This window comes from Neopsephotus bourkii, unplaced genomic scaffold (assembly GCF_033783945.1).
Source record: "Neopsephotus bourkii isolate Nb327-2 ecotype Australia unplaced genomic scaffold, CSIRO-AGI_Nbou_v1 NB_518, whole genome shotgun sequence".
Classification (NCBI taxonomy): Eukaryota; Metazoa; Chordata; class Aves; order Psittaciformes; family Psittacidae; genus Neopsephotus; species Neopsephotus bourkii.
The window spans coordinates 1,331,820-1,348,452 of record NW_026901019.1 but is presented as its reverse complement, the minus strand read 5'-3'; the positions used below and the strand labels follow the sequence as shown (position 1 = coordinate 1,348,452).

Genomic DNA, 16,633 nt, shown 5'->3' with positions numbered 1-16,633 from the left:
GACTTCCTTTTAAAATGTGAATTCAACTCCAGCTTTCAGTCCGTAGCTGCAGTTCTTTGAATGTCTTTAATACAACACTTGTAATTTTAGCATGTGAAATCCATCATACCTTAATCTCCAATTAAAAAAATGGTCAGTGCTATGAATCGCATAGTTTCCTACTATACGTTTTCTCATTGTAACTTCTCACAGTGAATTCTGTTGTATTCTGTCATAGGATCTGAAAATGACAGTGCTTGAATCACCTTCCATAGTTTTCACTGAGATGCAGGCTTCAGGTTCACTGGGGTTCTTCAGGTGACTTGACTCCTACCTGAAACACAGCCTGACTCTTGCTACCTTCCACTTCAGCTGTATGAACAGGGCGCTGCTTCTCAGCATTTTAAAAGATTCAGAGTTCTCTCTGACCACCTCCTTCCTTCTGCAGTGAATGACTTTCATGTGAACATTGAATGTGAGAAAGCACAATAGAAAAAATATTGTTAAAATGGGCTGTTACTGAAATAATCAACAGCCAGGCTAGGAGTTTGAAGCACATCCTCACACAGTCACATCCTTCTGTTCAGTGTTTTCTGCCCTTTCCCTTCTGCTTCTGTATGTGTTTGTGCTGCACAGCAAAGAAGGGTCAAGGACCTGGTCTTTTTGAGGAAGAAAAAAATCTCCAGACTGTATCCCGTCTTGCTTGGAATTCCATTGTCAGGTGAAAGATTGTAGCCTTAGTCTCTTACAAAAGTCTCGCCCAGATCCCCTGTAGTCCACCTTCCACCTCTGCAGGGTGGAAGAACCCGTGAGTGTAAGGAGTTAAAATCCAAAGCCATATTATATAGACCAAAAATCTGCTACTTTGAATGTAATTCTCATGTCCAAAAGGAAAGCACCCACTGTCTCAGAATAGCAAAATAAGGCAAGGGGAACTACTGGGGAGGTCTTCTAACCTACCTGCAATCCCCTGACATAGTCAGAAAGAGCCCTGTACATTTTCACACTGAAGTAGCTTAACACAACTGAAAATGTATTGCGAAAGTGATGTAAAATGTGTCTTGCTTTACCTGTCAGGTTAGGACTTGTGACTCAGAAGACTCATTACCAGTTTCTCTCACACTCAGGTTGGGTGAAGGCTGGTTGTGCCAGGCTGCTGCAGTGCGGTAGCTCTTTCAGCAGGCAAGTGCTGCCTTCCAAGGCAGGATTCTGAACCTGAGCAACTAGGCAGTGTTCACTTTCACCCTTGAAAGGTCTTGGAGTCCTGAGTGGTATAGTAAAATGTTCCTTCACTTGCGTTTTCCTCATGGATTTAGAGCTGTTGATGTCCCTCTTCAGCTCCTTCCACTGATAGGTTCTCCCACCCTATGTTCTGCTCTCCCTGTGTGGGGGACTTGGTTGAGAGTTGCATGAGAGTTGTGATATGATTTTTCATGTGGCTATGGAATAGCACATGGGGAAGGTGACAGTCCTCTGCTGCTGCTTTCTTTTCAGTGTAAACCTTCAAATGTATACTCCCCATAAGGCACACATTCATTTTCTTGCTGCCTCCAGCAAGGCTTTGATTCTGCATATATCACCATTGGTCTGCTTGGTGGTTGACATGGAATGAATAATAACCTGAAATAATCTAAATTTCAAGTGAAATGCAATTTAGATGTGCTTTCACACATGCTCTTACTCTTTTCCTCTGTACCTAAAAGTCAGTCGCTTTGCATTTTTTACACTTAATGGCGTTATCTTCTGCTGTGTTTTAACAGCATGTAAATAAAGGTCCTTCAACACAGTGATTCATGAGTGCATTTTATCTTTTGCATAAATAATCGAAAGACAATAAATATGATGACATATTTGCAGTACAGGAAAGAACATGATCGAGATGGGGAGAAGCAAAAGAGGTGGTCTAAATTTAGTTTTATTATTTCAGGAGTCGTAGGTTCTTTGCACTCTGTTGTTCAAGTTTTTACTTACTAAGAAGGAATCTTCTTTTGTAGCAGCATTTAACCTATATACTGTGAATTTAGGGCACAGTTAAGTAGAAGACATGTGGAAAAGCCATGCTTTTGTCTGTTGTTCTTCAGTAGCCTCCCCCCACCTTCTTCTGGAGGGGGGTCAATATTCTTAACACGGCCTCCCATTAAAAAAAGAGGAATCAAAAGTATCTGTGTAACTGCCAACTAACCTTTTTTGGATGAAGGGGGAAAAGCATCTCTGCAGCACATTAAAATGGCTCTGTAGTAATGTTGTTTTCTGAAACATTCTTCTTCCTGCTGGTAGTCTTTCAAAAACTATGTGAAGGCTAAAGCCATACTAGCCTGGGGGCAGAACAGTAAAATATATAGGATATAATAGTGCTTCTTAACGTGTTGTAAGAGCTATGGCAAGTATTTGATGTATGTATTTGTTCTCTTGGGATGGCGTTGTTTTTCTTCTCATTGTAAACCATGCATAAAACCCTCCAGGGTTTACTTGCAGCTTTGCTCTTATCTTTGTTCTGTTTTCCACCTAATGCAGGAACAAGGGACAATTTAGATTTTTGTAATGTGCTGTTTCCTTATATTTTATGTGTCTTTAAAGTATGTTCTACATTCTTCTGTGTGTGGTGTTCCCTACCCCCCTTAGTGTATTTTTATTGCTTCACGGTGATTTTTGTTGCTGCTCAAGTACATGGATGGAAGAGGGATACGATCATCATATTAAGACTGTATATCCTTCCTTTGGCAAAATGGAAAGAATCTAATGATCTCAGAACTCATATCTGCATAGACCTCCCTTTCCCTCACCTGCCATAATTCTTGGTGTATTTGTATCTGTGTATTTATTCCTGGAGGAAGACAGAAAATGACTAGGGAAGAGTTGCTGTGGGATGCTGTGGGACCCAGCAGGTTAGTTTGGTTTTTCATCAGTGCCAGAAATTTCGCAATGATTTGGGACTAACAGCTTGCTTCAGCTCAGGACACTTACAAATATCCCTGATTATTAAAAAAAACCCACATATGTTTGTCTTACAGAGATATACATACAAACACATATTGAAGGATATGTATTAAAACTTATTAAATCGTCCAGACAGCTTCTGAGTGAACCTGCTTCTATGAATTGCCTACTTAGTGTCATCAGTGCATTAAAAACCCCTTGAACATGAAAAGTGTTTTCTTGACTGTCATTGTCAAAACCAGTGAAGTCCTCAGTTTATGTCGTCTAATTCACTCTCAAATTACTCAGTGCAATTGCTGTTTCAGAGACTATATATAGTTGTACTGAAAGGCAGAGAGCAGAGACTCCGTATCTAAAATGAGAATCAAAAGGAAAGAAAACATTTATCTGCCTGGAATTATGTGTTAAGGTTTTCTAGCATAGGTAGTAATTTGCAGTACAGCAGCTGGGCATATTCCAGATTCCTCGTTAGCCTCTTCTTTCAGGATTTCTTTGACAGATGGCACTCACAGATGGACATAACATTCTTAAGGAGCTTACTCTTTCTACTCCTTTACCCGCCAGTAACTCATGATACTATTAGAAATCTAAAAGCTTTGACATGAATTAGCCTTACTTAGCAGACTTTAATTTTTTAATCTTTCCAATGGGCTGCAGGTACTGGTTGTGGATTTCTTAATCTGTTTACTTGAGTTCTGAGAAGCCAAAATGGAATTCCAGTAAAGTTAACATGGCAAATAGAGAGTCTGGTTTTGATTTTGTTTTGCTTTTTTTTTTTTTCTTAATTGTGATGATAATATTTTTATTCCTATCTTTTGGAAGAAAAGTGTAGAATGATACAGAAGACAGTTTAGCAACCCAGAAACAGCTTTGTCAACTGAAGTTCAGGGAGTTCAAACAAGCTGCCTGGCATTCCATTGCAATTACACTGACATCTTAAGTGAATAAACCTAATACTTAAAAATTGGGTGGTCAGTGAAACTTGTGTCTACCACCATCAGCTTAAGCTAGTTTGGTTTTAATAAGTATTTTATAGTATCTTCTAATAGACTGCTACAAAAAAGAGCAAACTGTGTTCAAGATGTTTGAATGCGCTTCTGTGGTAGTTACTTCTCCGTCACGTACTTAGAGTTGTTTCCCAATATTCATGCAGCTTTGGACCTGAACTTGAAGGCCATTATTCTCTTAAGTGTTGACTCAAATGGCTGTTTCCTCTGATGAATGTTGTTGGTGTGGAGTTTCTGTTGAGGAATGTGAAACTATAAGCAGAATGATCAGATCCAAAAAAAGCATTGTGACAGCTGGGCAGGTTAGAGAGGCGAAAATAGTGAGTGCCCTCAGCCAGGTCCTCCACTGCATGGCTTTGTAGCTTGTTAGAAAACCAGGAGAGCATCAGCTGGACATGGCAAAATGAACTCAGGTTTTCTATTTTGTTTTCTAAATGTTGTGTAAATTGAAGGTTCTTGGTGTTCCTTCACAAATAGTACATAGCCTGCTGTGGCAAAACTTCTGGTTCACAGCCGGTTTTCTACTGTTGTTGTTCAGGGTCCCCCTGGTGTAGGCTGCTTGTTTATGTGAGCAGTCCACTCCCTGACATCTCTTTAACCAGAGGCTCCTTCATTGCAAGTTACTGTATTTTCAGTGCAGGCACACTTAATTAGTGACATAAAGGTAGAACTTAAACCACCTATTTTGTACTCCTTTGCCTGCAAGTACTTGGGTTCAGAAAAGCCATCTATAAGAAACAGTCCTGACAAAACCTCTTTGTTTCTTTATATATTGGTACACCCCATTCTAGTGCCTGAGCATTCCTGAGAATATAGTTTTGTAATAACAAAAAAACATGCACGTACCTACCGCAAATTAACTAACAATTTAGGTAGGGAAAACACATGGAGAAAAGTAATCCATGCACTGGAATATGGAGTTCAGATAAGTAGTCCAGACCGTGATAGTGACTAGTTTGCATCTTCAGCAAATTCTGTGTATATTTTACCACTCTTGAGTCTTTCTATAAACCTTGCCACTGTTGCCATTCTTGTCTTCCTTTGCTTGTTAAGTTCAAAATTGTTGCACAGTCTTGGTATGGTTAAGTAGAGAGTCAAGATTAGGGTAGAGTCCTCAGGTGAGGAAAGCAAGAGACACAGAGGAAGCTATGACTGTAGCTGAGGCCCCTGATAAGAGAGGCAAACCATATGATGAAGTTAGGTTTCTATATAATAAACCAGCTAGCTGATCCTTTAATATTATCTGACAGCAAGTGTAAACTCATGTTGGAACTGGTATGTGAAAGATAGACTCTGCTTTGGGGCAACAGAGCTGTGATACTGATGGGTACCATAATTCTAAGTACACTATGCCCTGCCTCAGACTCATGTGCTGAAGCCATTCCTATGAGGAGACGAGTCTCCTTTTATAGCCAGCACTCCTTACACAGGGAAAACCTGGGTGAAGGAGCAGTGGGGCATGGCTGCTCGCATAGGGTTATCTAATGACTTGTGGCCCATATTATCTTTACAGTGTCAGCAATGTTGAAGACTAGCCTTGATTGCTGAATACTTGGGATAAATAGGGGCTTTCTGTCTGTCAGACTTTAGAGCAGGATACAATAGAACCAGAATGTTGTTACTGAAACAAAATTGAAAAGGGAGCTTTAATCATTATTTCAGAATCACAGCATGGTTGAGGCTGAAAGGGGTCTCTTGAAATCAGGTAGTCCAACCCTTCTGCCCAGAGCAGGGTTACGAGAGCCAAGTGCCACATTCAGCTGGACTCTCAGTAGTCCTTTCAAATTAGTCATAGTTCTGGATTGACTTTGATCCATGAACAGCATAGTACCTCCAGAGCCATTAGGGTATCGTTCTGTAGTTATGTTATTCCTTACTTTGTTTCATGTCAGGATATTTATCACATTTCCTGAGCGTTGTCTCCTTAAGTTTTACAAATTGCGTTCAATTAGCAGCAGTTTTTAGTTATTGCCTATGCTGATGTTTGGACTTCTTAAACCAAATAAGTGTTCTTCAAATTGGCCTTTGTTACTAAAAAAATAACAATGTTTCTGTTTTGTTTCTCCCATCATATTGTTTGCACATCTTTCAAAGCTTTCATACTTGTGCGTTGAATTTGCATCCTGAAAGACCATCATAAAAAGCTATTTCAATCGTACTAAAATTACCTAAAAAAGAAATACAGTACAAGGCTCTCATGTTTCTATGCATGAATTTTTACTTGGCAATGCTATTCTGATCAATGCATTATTAAATATTCCAATTTTCAGTTCTCAGTGTGCCTAATTTTATATTAAAGTTCGTACAAGGGTTTTTTTGTCTGATATAAATAACTCAGGAATGAGTTTTACTTAACTTTTATCAGGTTCAGGATGCACTGGATATCAGACCTTCTGTTATGTCCACAATTGTTCGTCATTAGGAATTGGCTTTCTTCTGATCATGTCTACAAGTCTTCTAGTTTTATTTTGTAGGTGTTTAAAATTACATCTGTAAATCAGCATTGTAAGGTACTAAATTTAAAATGGTATAGATTTAAAATGGAACAGAGTGTGTTCCTGGTTTTAGTCCGTAAAACTGACAAGACAATATAAATAACCCTTAGACATCACAAATGACTTTGCCCTGACATCTCTTCAAGATACTGTGTGAGGAGCCTAGCCTGGATGTGAGGGTTTTCTCCAAAGGTTCTGTCAGTTAATGAGCATTTTAGATGGAAGACAATAACTCCAGGGGGTAGGTAGCTGCCAAGCACTTATCAAAAAGGATTTTTTAAGTCACCCCTATTTTTTTAAAAGAAGGGCAAAAATTCTCATATAAGCAGCTTTGAAAAATAATTATCCTTGTTTTAGGATATAGACGAGAGATCCATTATTTGAAAGCAAATACATACACACAGAGGCCATGGGGAGACATTTTTCTAAGGTAAATTAATACAAGGACATTACAATATGATGTGGTGGAGCATATGTTTATAAGCCAGTAATTGCATTCAGTTCAAGTGTTCAGGAATGAATATTGGTGCCTGAACAAACTCTAGATGTATATGTGTTGGCTGATGCATTCATTCCCTGATGTTTGTTATTATTTCCTTTATTAGCATTTGAAATTCATAAAGAACATTGGATACCGTAAGGTAAATACTGCGCTGTGTCCAGAATACTTGCGTGAGTGGCAGAAATTAAAGGTTGTAGAGAGAGGGGCTGGGAGAGGATTTGGAGAGGTCAATTCATACGTTTCTACTGCTGCAAGGCAAGATCGAACTACAGCTAAACCGCCTTGGTAGATGTTTGTCTAACCAGTTCTGTAAAATCACAGTGATGGAGATGGTGAAATTCCCCTGAGCAGTTTGTTGCAGCGTCCTAATGTTGTTATGAAAGTGTTTTCTGTCTCACCTAAGGATCTTTCATTGGGATTTACATTCCTTACTTCTTGTGTTCCCACACTCAGTGTGGATAACAATTCGCCTTCATCCATTTTGCCTTTTATACTTCAAGGCTCTGTGGTTCAGGTTCTTTGTAGTAAGACAGAAATGTAAGTACCTAATTTTCAGGAGACACAGGATTTACTTCTCTCAATCTGGATTAGGGATTAAAAAAGTGCTCTTTGGCAGAATGTGTAGTCTGAAATTGAGTAAGTTTGGATTCAGTACCTGATTCTGTATGTGATGTAGCACATGTGCTGCATCTTGTACCTGAAACCTTGATTTCTGTATTGTGTTTCATTTAGTTTTGTAATATTTCTAAGAATAAAACTCTCTAAGGATCTCTAACAGTGTAAATACAAAATTGCACACACTGTTCAATAAATATTGACTGTATCACAGATCTAGACCCTTTATTGTCTTGGTTAGGTTGATATTTTCCAGTAATTGGTGGGACTCTGTCCACTGACTTTTAAGAGATTTAGCTACATTTGCTGCTGCTGAGAGCAGCAAGATTCTTTTAGTAATGGTGAATTACTGTGTGTTTCTGGAACAACACACACACAATGATTTATGATCAAGAGGTAATGAGAAAACAAGGGAGTTTTACAGTATCAAGGTGCTGTTTAAGAAAAAAACAAGTTGAACCTCCTCATTGTAATTTTAAAATAAGGTCGTTTATCAGGTTCTTTTCATGTAGTTGCTTTCCTTGTTAAGGCTTAAACTAAAAAGTGTTTAGTTTTTGACTACTCCTGTTGACTGCAAGACTACTGTGTCTTTCGGTTGCACGCTTTAGTTGTCAGCTTTACATGAAACAGGTTTTGTTTAATATACAAACATGATGCAACTGTTTGGGTGCTATGTAAATAGTAAGGTTGTGATCAAAGTGATTTAAATGATTTTGAAGTCAATTGAAATACTCACTTTTTGGATTCCACCCAGAAGTGGAGGAGTGTCTGTTTAGAAGAAGGCACAGTAGAGTCTTGATAAGAGGTACGGTTAATGAAGTACAACATATCCCAGTTTTCTCATGCTGCTATCTTGTGCAGCCTATCTTATTGGGATTACTAAAGGATAACTGCCGACTGCCCAAATCTAATTTGGCTCAGTGCACATCACTCTTTCTGCCAGATGGAGCCTATTTCTAGTTTTGCTCACTAGAACTCAGATAAACTATAGTTGGCAGAATATGGCAACTTTGACTTTGATATAACCCAGTACACTGTACTGGACAACAGAAATAAGCTGGTGGACATCAATGTCCACAGGTTTGACTGTGGAAAAAAAATGCACCCTTTGAGGAGTGTTCCTGTTGGAAGCTCACCAGCTGTTTCACTCTGTGGATCTGGCCTGAGCTGTCAGTATGGCATTGCTGAAAACCTTAATAAGAACTTCACAGGCACCAATTTTTTTCCTTTTATTGGAGTGTTGCCAAAACCAAATATCTTCATTTTTTATCATGGATGTAGCATTTCTGTGTGAGGAGGATTGCAGAAGAAAACCTGAAACAACAGAAGGGAGTGAAGTAAACAGTTTGCCAAACTTCTGTCTTGACTAAGGATAATCCTGTATTCTGAAAGAATTTTGGATAAAAAGTCCAGGCATTCTGGCAGTAAGATCTTGGTTATATATACATATATTTTTTATAGTAGGTAACTTGGCAAAGGATCCCATTTCTTGTTGTAAGAGTGGATAATTAGAATCATTGATGTCTGCTTGTAACCTTTTGATTTATACTTTTGGGGAATGCTCCTGCATGTATAACGAGGAAATAACATGCTGTGAAATCCTCAGTTAGTAATGAGTTCTCTGGATCAGTTTCTCTGTGCCAGCAGTTGCACCTTTCTGATTTGCTGATACCTTAATTTGCATTGGTAGCATTAAAAAACTACTGTTCATGTGAAGATTTCACAGAAAAATAATGTAAGCTATTCACTTTGTTCTGTGCTGTCCAAGCACAGCATGCCTTGGGGTGTGTGACCTGTTCAGGAAAATCAATTAATTTCCATGTTTTTCTAATGTTAACATTACAAATAAAAATTTGTTCTCCAGATTATCCATTTCTTACCCAATGGGCTAAAACAAGCTGGTAGCTCAGCTGTCAAATTTCTGCTTTAAGACAGGTCTGTTTCTTTTCTCAGCCTTGGCTCACATTGCAGTTGAATTTAGAACCACCTAAGCCCCGTTATTATCATTTCAGTGCTTTTTAAAGAGCTCAGCTGTGTATGTGAGGACAGTTCATTAGCATCCAAAATGTTCATTTCATTGAGGACATAATTGAGAGATGCCCCCTTGCACCATCTGGCCACCTTTTGCTGATAGCAGTTGCAGAGAAGGATTCACCTTTTCCTCCATTTCTGCTTGATCCTTTTTGGATAAACGCACTACAAATGAATAACTGAAGTGATTACATTCTGCATGCTAACTGTGCAGTTACCAAGAAGAGATATTACCACTGCTCACAAACTTGTAAATACCAGTTTGCGTACTGCTCACAAACTCTTAACTGCTACTTAAACACATGTGGTAAGTTTATCACATAGACTTTAAGCTGTGAGCCTTGAGTGGGTCCATTGGCGTAATCTTTGGTAGTGTCTGACACAATTGATTCTTTATCATTCTGTTACAGTTCTTGCATTAAATGTCACTTTTCTTTTTTTAATGTATCTTCCTTTCTGTTTGTGTGATCCCCTGCCTTCATGAGGCTGCCCAAGACCAGGAATCTGCTTGTAGACCTGAGGAACTCCATGTGGTCTTGTAAATGACTCCAGAACATTGATTCAGTGATTCAAAGGATGACATACATGAATGTCAGGAACTGGTTTGCTTTAAGATAATCAGATAATTCAGGTTAGAAGGAACTTAAGTAGGTTGTCTAGTCCAAATTTCAGTATGCAAGACCTCTGATTCCTGAAGTTTTGTTTAGGCTCAGAAATGAATCCAGGGGAAAAAAAATCCATTCACATGTAGTGAAAATTCTTTTTGGTTTGTTCTATGGCTGGAATGTGCTATGGATTTAGCATGTCTCAGAGGGAATACATTTTCTTGTGTCTTTCTGAACAAATGAAATTCTAAACGGGGTCGTTAACAGAAAAGTCAAACTGAATGGCAATAATCCAGGTATCTGCTGTAGTCCTGTTTCAGAGTGTTGTTTATATTAACACAGTTAGTATGTAAAATGTTTGGGTTTCAATTATGGCTTAAGAAAGTAAACTGTTTTAAAGAGAGGTGAATGAAGTCACTGGGGCAAACACACCAATCTGAGGAACGAGAAGCCTTATGAAAAGTGATTAATTGAAGATTTTTCAGATATTTTCCATAAGCCTTCACATTCATTTTCTGTGCAGGTATCACACAGACCATTTATTCCTATTGCATTCTCCAGATGAACAGAAGCAAATAATGAAGGACTGCAAAACAGATACAAAGATCATCACTATATCCAAGCTGCTGTGCAGAGCTGATTTTCTCTTACAGTCAAGGCCAATGCAGCTCATAAAAATAAAAGTCGCTCCTGTACCATGTGTTGAAGACATGGTTTAAATGGAGATACTTGTATTTAAAGAAGTTTATTTGATCCAGAATTAATAGCTCCTTTGATGCTGGTGTATCACTCATTCAGAAAGATGCAGAACAGCTGTTTTTGCTTGGTTCACAACCTCAGGTGGCAATGCTACAAAAACTGATGGAAGAAGGGCTTGTGTTTCTCTGGGTATGCTGTGTACCTGTGTCCCTGTAATTCACTGTGGAGTACATCTGACAAAATGGTACTAGCTTGGTTTGTACAAGGTGTAACTATGCTAACCTGCACCCATTGCGCATTGTGTAGAGTGCAAGCCAGTGGGAAAGGAAAGGGAATCTCAGAAATGACTGTAGGGAAATGCTGAATGCTGAGAATTGAGATAGGAGGAAAACAAGGTTATTTAGATGTTTATATGTAGAGGGACTAGAATTTGGGAGTGAGGAAACTGTGAGTGAAAGAATGACATAAAAGGGGAGGAGGCTTGGGTTTGATAGGCCATGGGGAACTGGACATCTTTGAGGTGAGTCTAGGTGGTGGGCAATGATAGGAATAAAATCGCAGCTGAGATGGAAGCGTTGGAAGAGGGACCTAGTTCATACAGTGAAGAAACTAAGATAAGCCAGAGAGGGTGGAGGACACGAGATAATTCAGTTCTGATCCCTAAAGGAGAGTCACCATCAAATGTCATTCTAAACAAAGACCTGGAACAAACCTCATAATTAGGATGGAATCTAACAACTGCAGCCTCGCTGGAGGTGCAGGGTTTATGATTATTTTTCCCCATAATCACCACCTTTGAACTCTTAAGCTACATGGGCAATAATCACTCCCCTTCCTTGCTCCTCTCTGGGGCTCATTAGGCTTCTTAGCTTTCCCTGTGCTTGTGGTCTTGGCTCTGCAGGTGCCACCAGTTCTTGTCTTTCAAACTGCCTTTTACTGATGTAGTTCAGCTGAATTCAGAACATTTTATTAGCCTTCAGTTACCAGAGCTGAGAATAACTTGCATGTATTAAGTCTGCCTCTTTTTTTCCTTAACTATGATATTTGTTCTTATGCAGCCTTACAAACTTCATTTGTGACAAATACTTGTTCCTCTAAGTGCTTTCAGTATTGTTTGCAGGTTTGGTTTTGCACAGTGTTGACAACAGTGAGATTTTTCATGTTTTCTGCTGTTTTGTTAGATCAAATGGGGGAGGTTAGTATGATGATGATTATTATTACTATTTCTCTTGGGAATATATTAAAAGATAGGCCATGGATAAATGGAGCCTCAAGGGTGACTCATGTTTTTGTTTAGCTTGAACTAGGTCCAGCTTCTATGAGGAACTTGATTTTAGGTGCATGTTTTTGCAAAGTGTTTTAAACTGAAGTGGTAATTCCAGAGGTCTCAATAACATGTGTTTGTTTTTATTTAGAAACATGCTTAAGGAATGTTTTTAGTGGGTGAGTGTAAAATAAATAAAAACTATCTCAGTCTGGAGGTTGCAGTTTTCTTGGCATATTTGGTGTCAGCAAAAATTAAGTGGAAGAACATTATTTAGCGAATGGACTCAGTTACTTGTTGGGACTGCTTTGTAAAGAACTGTCTTTATGCTCAGTTGGGAGATGCAAAAGTATGATTTCTGAAGTAATGTTTTTGTGTTGTAAATGGTTCTGTATATTTGGAACATGACTAAAAGTTGTTTCCAGCTTGGGCCTCTGTCTGCTTGTCTTGGGGAACACAAGCTCAGTGCTTTTCTTCAGACACCATACTGTTACCATACTGTCGCTGAGCCTGTAACAGTGTGCCACCTTTGTGTCATTGCTTCTGTAATGTTGTTCAAGGTGCTGTTTTATTTTCCATTATAGCTTCCCTGTAAACATTGCTTATATCTCAGTTTTTATCTAAAAAAGGCAAATCAAACAAAAGAAAAACCCTGAAAAACAAAATGGAAATTCCTCTCATGTACAATGTATCTTCACTTGTGAATGTTTTGGAATTTGTCTGCAAAGCCATTGATGACGTTCAATTGCAAGTTGTTAGGGGAATAGAACAAGGTCAGGGTTTCCCTTTTGTGTCTGGTTTAGAACATTTGTTCCTATGTCTGATAAATGGCTCTTCACTGAGAAAGTGTTTATAGTACTTCATACAGTCGTAATGTACCTTGTGAATAGAATAAATAAGAATGGAGTAAGACTTGATGTAGTAATGTCATATATTTATAAAAATGTAGCTGAATGGGTCTTTCTAATGAAAAGGAATTTCAACATTTGAACCTGGTTTGCAAGTTGAACAATAAATGTTTCTCTGGTAACTTATGGAGTGTGGGTGCTTTCATCCAGGTCAACTGCACACTGGGAGAATGCAATTTGTCTGTACTTCAGTATACTCAGGTGTCTGTACAACATAAAAGAAAAAAAAAAACCAGAAGAGTCAAATCTGCAAAATAAGGAGTATTTATTATGTTGCCTACATAGAAAGATTTTTTCCATGTGTATCATGAGACAGCTGTACAATTTGGCCCAGCAGAGCTGCAGTGGTTTGTGCAATGGCTTTGCTGGTCCTTTCAGTAGCAGTACAGGCAGACAGACATAGCAAGCTGTGGTGTACGTGAGAGAAAAATGTTGATGAAAGACACTGCCTTTAAGTATGTGTGGGTTATTGTAGGGTTTCATTGACTTCTATTCTCTAGTAGAACTTACGCATTGTTCTCCAGCTCCAGTATAAGCATGCATCTGCCACTTCACTGAAACTCTTCAGATGACTTAAAAGGCTTACATACAAAATTTCAGAGCTAGTATGGTTCTCCTGTCTACCTATGAGAGATGAGAGGAATTTGACTGCACAATTCACACTAAAATTGCCACACATACATGATTTGATCTGTAGCCTCTGCCATGAAATGTCCCAGTGCAAATTTCACCAAAAGAGTGATTGTGTTCTGTCTACTGATCTGTTGCTGGTTTTGAATGATAAGACTGCAGCAGAGCTAATGCTTGCACTATATGTTATGCAAAACATCTTTGTACTAATTCTGAAATGTGTTTTAATTGCAGGGATATTAAACCAGACAACATCTTGATGGATATGAACGGACATATTCGATTAGCAGATTTTGGTTCTTGTCTGAAACTCATGGAAGATGGGACGGTAAATGAGAGAGAATGAGTTATTCCTAAGTATGGGGGTTTTTCAGTTCTTTGCTAGACACTAAAATGTGCGTCAGGAAGGAGAAAAGGTGCCTTTATGTCAAAGGAAATGGAATTGTAATGGTATTGGTATGTAACTAGCCTTGGTTCAAAATATGACTGCACACTGCTTGGATTTACTGTATATAAAGCTTTTTAGATCATATAGTCTACTCATGAATAAATAAAGAGAAGCTGTACTGTCATTACTGACGAGGTATTTGCTGATGAATCTCTCTTTTGAGCTTTAAGCTCTAATCCTTATTGAAAATGTAAGCTTTAGTATGAGCAGGATGAGATACAGAAATAAGATGACATGCTATTTAAATAGAAATGATATTTAAATAGAAATATGATATTTAAATATGTTATTAGCATGTCATCTTATTTCTGTCTCATCACAGTGTATAGTAGGTGTGACTAGAATGTAATTCCAGCTTTTTAATCATGTCCCAGAGTGTTACAAACTATTTGAGTTAATATATGTGGTTACCTAATCTATAATTACTTAACAGTTCTAAGCCTAAGAATTGACAGTTTTGTTCTTTCTGTTATTAAATATTTGGAGGAGTTTAGCGAAAGTATATTATTGGGATGCCTATTAAAGTAGTGACTTGGATGCTTAAGTATTTTGTATTCAAGAAGCCTTTATTTGTGTTTAGGTGTTATTGTTATAACTAGAACACTTGGCTTAATCTGTATACGCATGCACAGTGCCCCAAACAGCAGTGTCTGTAACGATGGAAGTTGATTTTAGTCCCATAAATGTAACTTCTACAGGTCCAATCCTCAGTGGCAGTCGGAACACCAGACTACATCTCTCCAGAAATCTTGCAGGCCATGGAAGATGGAAAAGGGAAGTATGGGCCCGAGTGTGACTGGTGGTCCCTGGGCGTTTGCATGTATGAAATGCTTTATGGAGAAACGCCCTTTTATGCTGAGTCCTTGGTGGAGACCTATGGGAAAATAATGAACCACAAAGTTAGTGCACTTTCTTTTTCTGTCTCTAAGCTAATTTTTAATGAGTAATAGGGTAATTTGGCAGCTTATTTTAAAATGGGGGGGTCTGTACTAATGATGTTAATGTTCGTAAATGTAGAATAAAAAATATGTTTCCATGTAGTAAGTTTATGGTTATGGATTGCAGATGGCTTTGCTTTTGAATAAAGCAGTTCAAAACTGAAAATCTGGATTTGGAAAGATGGCTGTTAGTTCACTCTATGGAGTAAATCTTGGCTACATTACATCACTCATTTTGTGTTACTTCCTTCTGGCACATCCACTGGTTGGCAGAAGATTCTTAAATACTCTTCCACATGGAGGTAGCAGTAGAATTCAACAGTATAAGGGAAATTTAAATATAGAATAAAAACTAGGAAACAAAAACATTTCAATAGCTTCTGTACTTTGGGGAAGTCTTTTTCGAAGAAACCTTATTGGATATGTTTAAGAACTACAGTTTTTGCACATTTCTTTTTCTGCATAATAACTTTCATTAAGAAGGGTGAATTTCTCAACGTTTTCTTGGTAATAAATTGTTTTTTATTTTAATCTTTAAGGAGAGGTTTCAGTTTCCTGCTCAAGTGACAGATGTCTCTGAAAGTGCAAAGGACCTCATCCGAAGGCTCATTTGTAGCAGAGAGCATCGACTTGGACAAAATGGGATAGAAGACTTTAAGAACCACCCATTCTTTGCTGGGATTGATTGGGACAACATTAGAAACTGTGAGGCACCTTACATCCCAGAAGTCAGCAGCCCCACTGATACATCAAACTTTGATGTGGATGATGACTGCTTAAAAAATTCTGTAAGTATAGAATTAATATTCTGAAAACTTTGCTTTTGTAATACACTTTATAACAAAATACATGGAAGGGGAAGTTTATTGCGTTGTGCTTTTTCACTGTGTTCTGCTTTGAAGAACTGTGGGGAGCAATGCATTCACAGTTTGAAGGCTGATCCCCCAAACACACATGTAAGGATAACTTCAGTTTGGTAAATTCATTGTAACTTTACACATACTTAACTAACACATACAGCTCTTATTTGGAGTAACAAGTTCCTAGTGTTCCTAGTGCATGAGTCTTCCTTTTGAGAGCTTCATCTCCCAGCTGAGGCTTTCAAAAGGTGCCTGTACAGTGTGAATACCTTACCATTGTGAAAAAGAAGGGAGCTGCAGGTGAAGAAAGAGTGCTCCTGTGATGAGTTATTACACTGTCAGCTGTGAAAACTGAGTCCAGTTCTTGATTTGCTTTAGACATATGGGGGTGAAAATCAATGCCTTTGACCTGCTAGAGTTGTTTCTAGGGGTTCTTTTTCAGCTTCCTAATTTGAAACATCTGAAGGTTGCTTTTTGTTCTGTTTTAATATAAGGAGGTTAATGTTTTTACCATTTCTTTTCACACCTACCACCTCAGAACCTCTGAAAAACCTAGCCTAAGACATTGCATGACTGAGGGTATTCTACATTTTTGCTTCAATTGCTGGACATTGGATTTAATATTACTTTGCCTCAAATTCCTTCTGTGTAACATGGAGGTGTTTTCCCCTCCATCATTCATACATATCTTAGGAGGAAGTTTCACATTCTTGCA

The 16,633-nt window shown here is 38.3% G+C and overlaps 1 protein-coding gene across 8 annotated transcripts in view; it reads left to right on the top strand.

Annotated features, from left to right (window-relative positions):
- CDC42BPA (CDC42 binding protein kinase alpha) overlaps window positions 1-16,633 on the top strand; it is a 175,361-nt gene that overhangs the window by 88,413 nt on the left and 70,315 nt on the right. For all 8 annotated transcript variants that reach the window (XM_061350508.1, XM_061350509.1, XM_061350510.1 and 5 more), the window contains exons 7-9: window positions 13,907-14,000; window positions 14,819-15,019; window positions 15,598-15,846. In XM_061350508.1, the coding sequence (XP_061206492.1) occupies window positions 13,907-14,000; window positions 14,819-15,019; window positions 15,598-15,846 (544 nt within the window). The remainder of the gene's footprint in view (window positions 1-13,906; window positions 14,001-14,818; window positions 15,020-15,597; window positions 15,847-16,633) is intronic.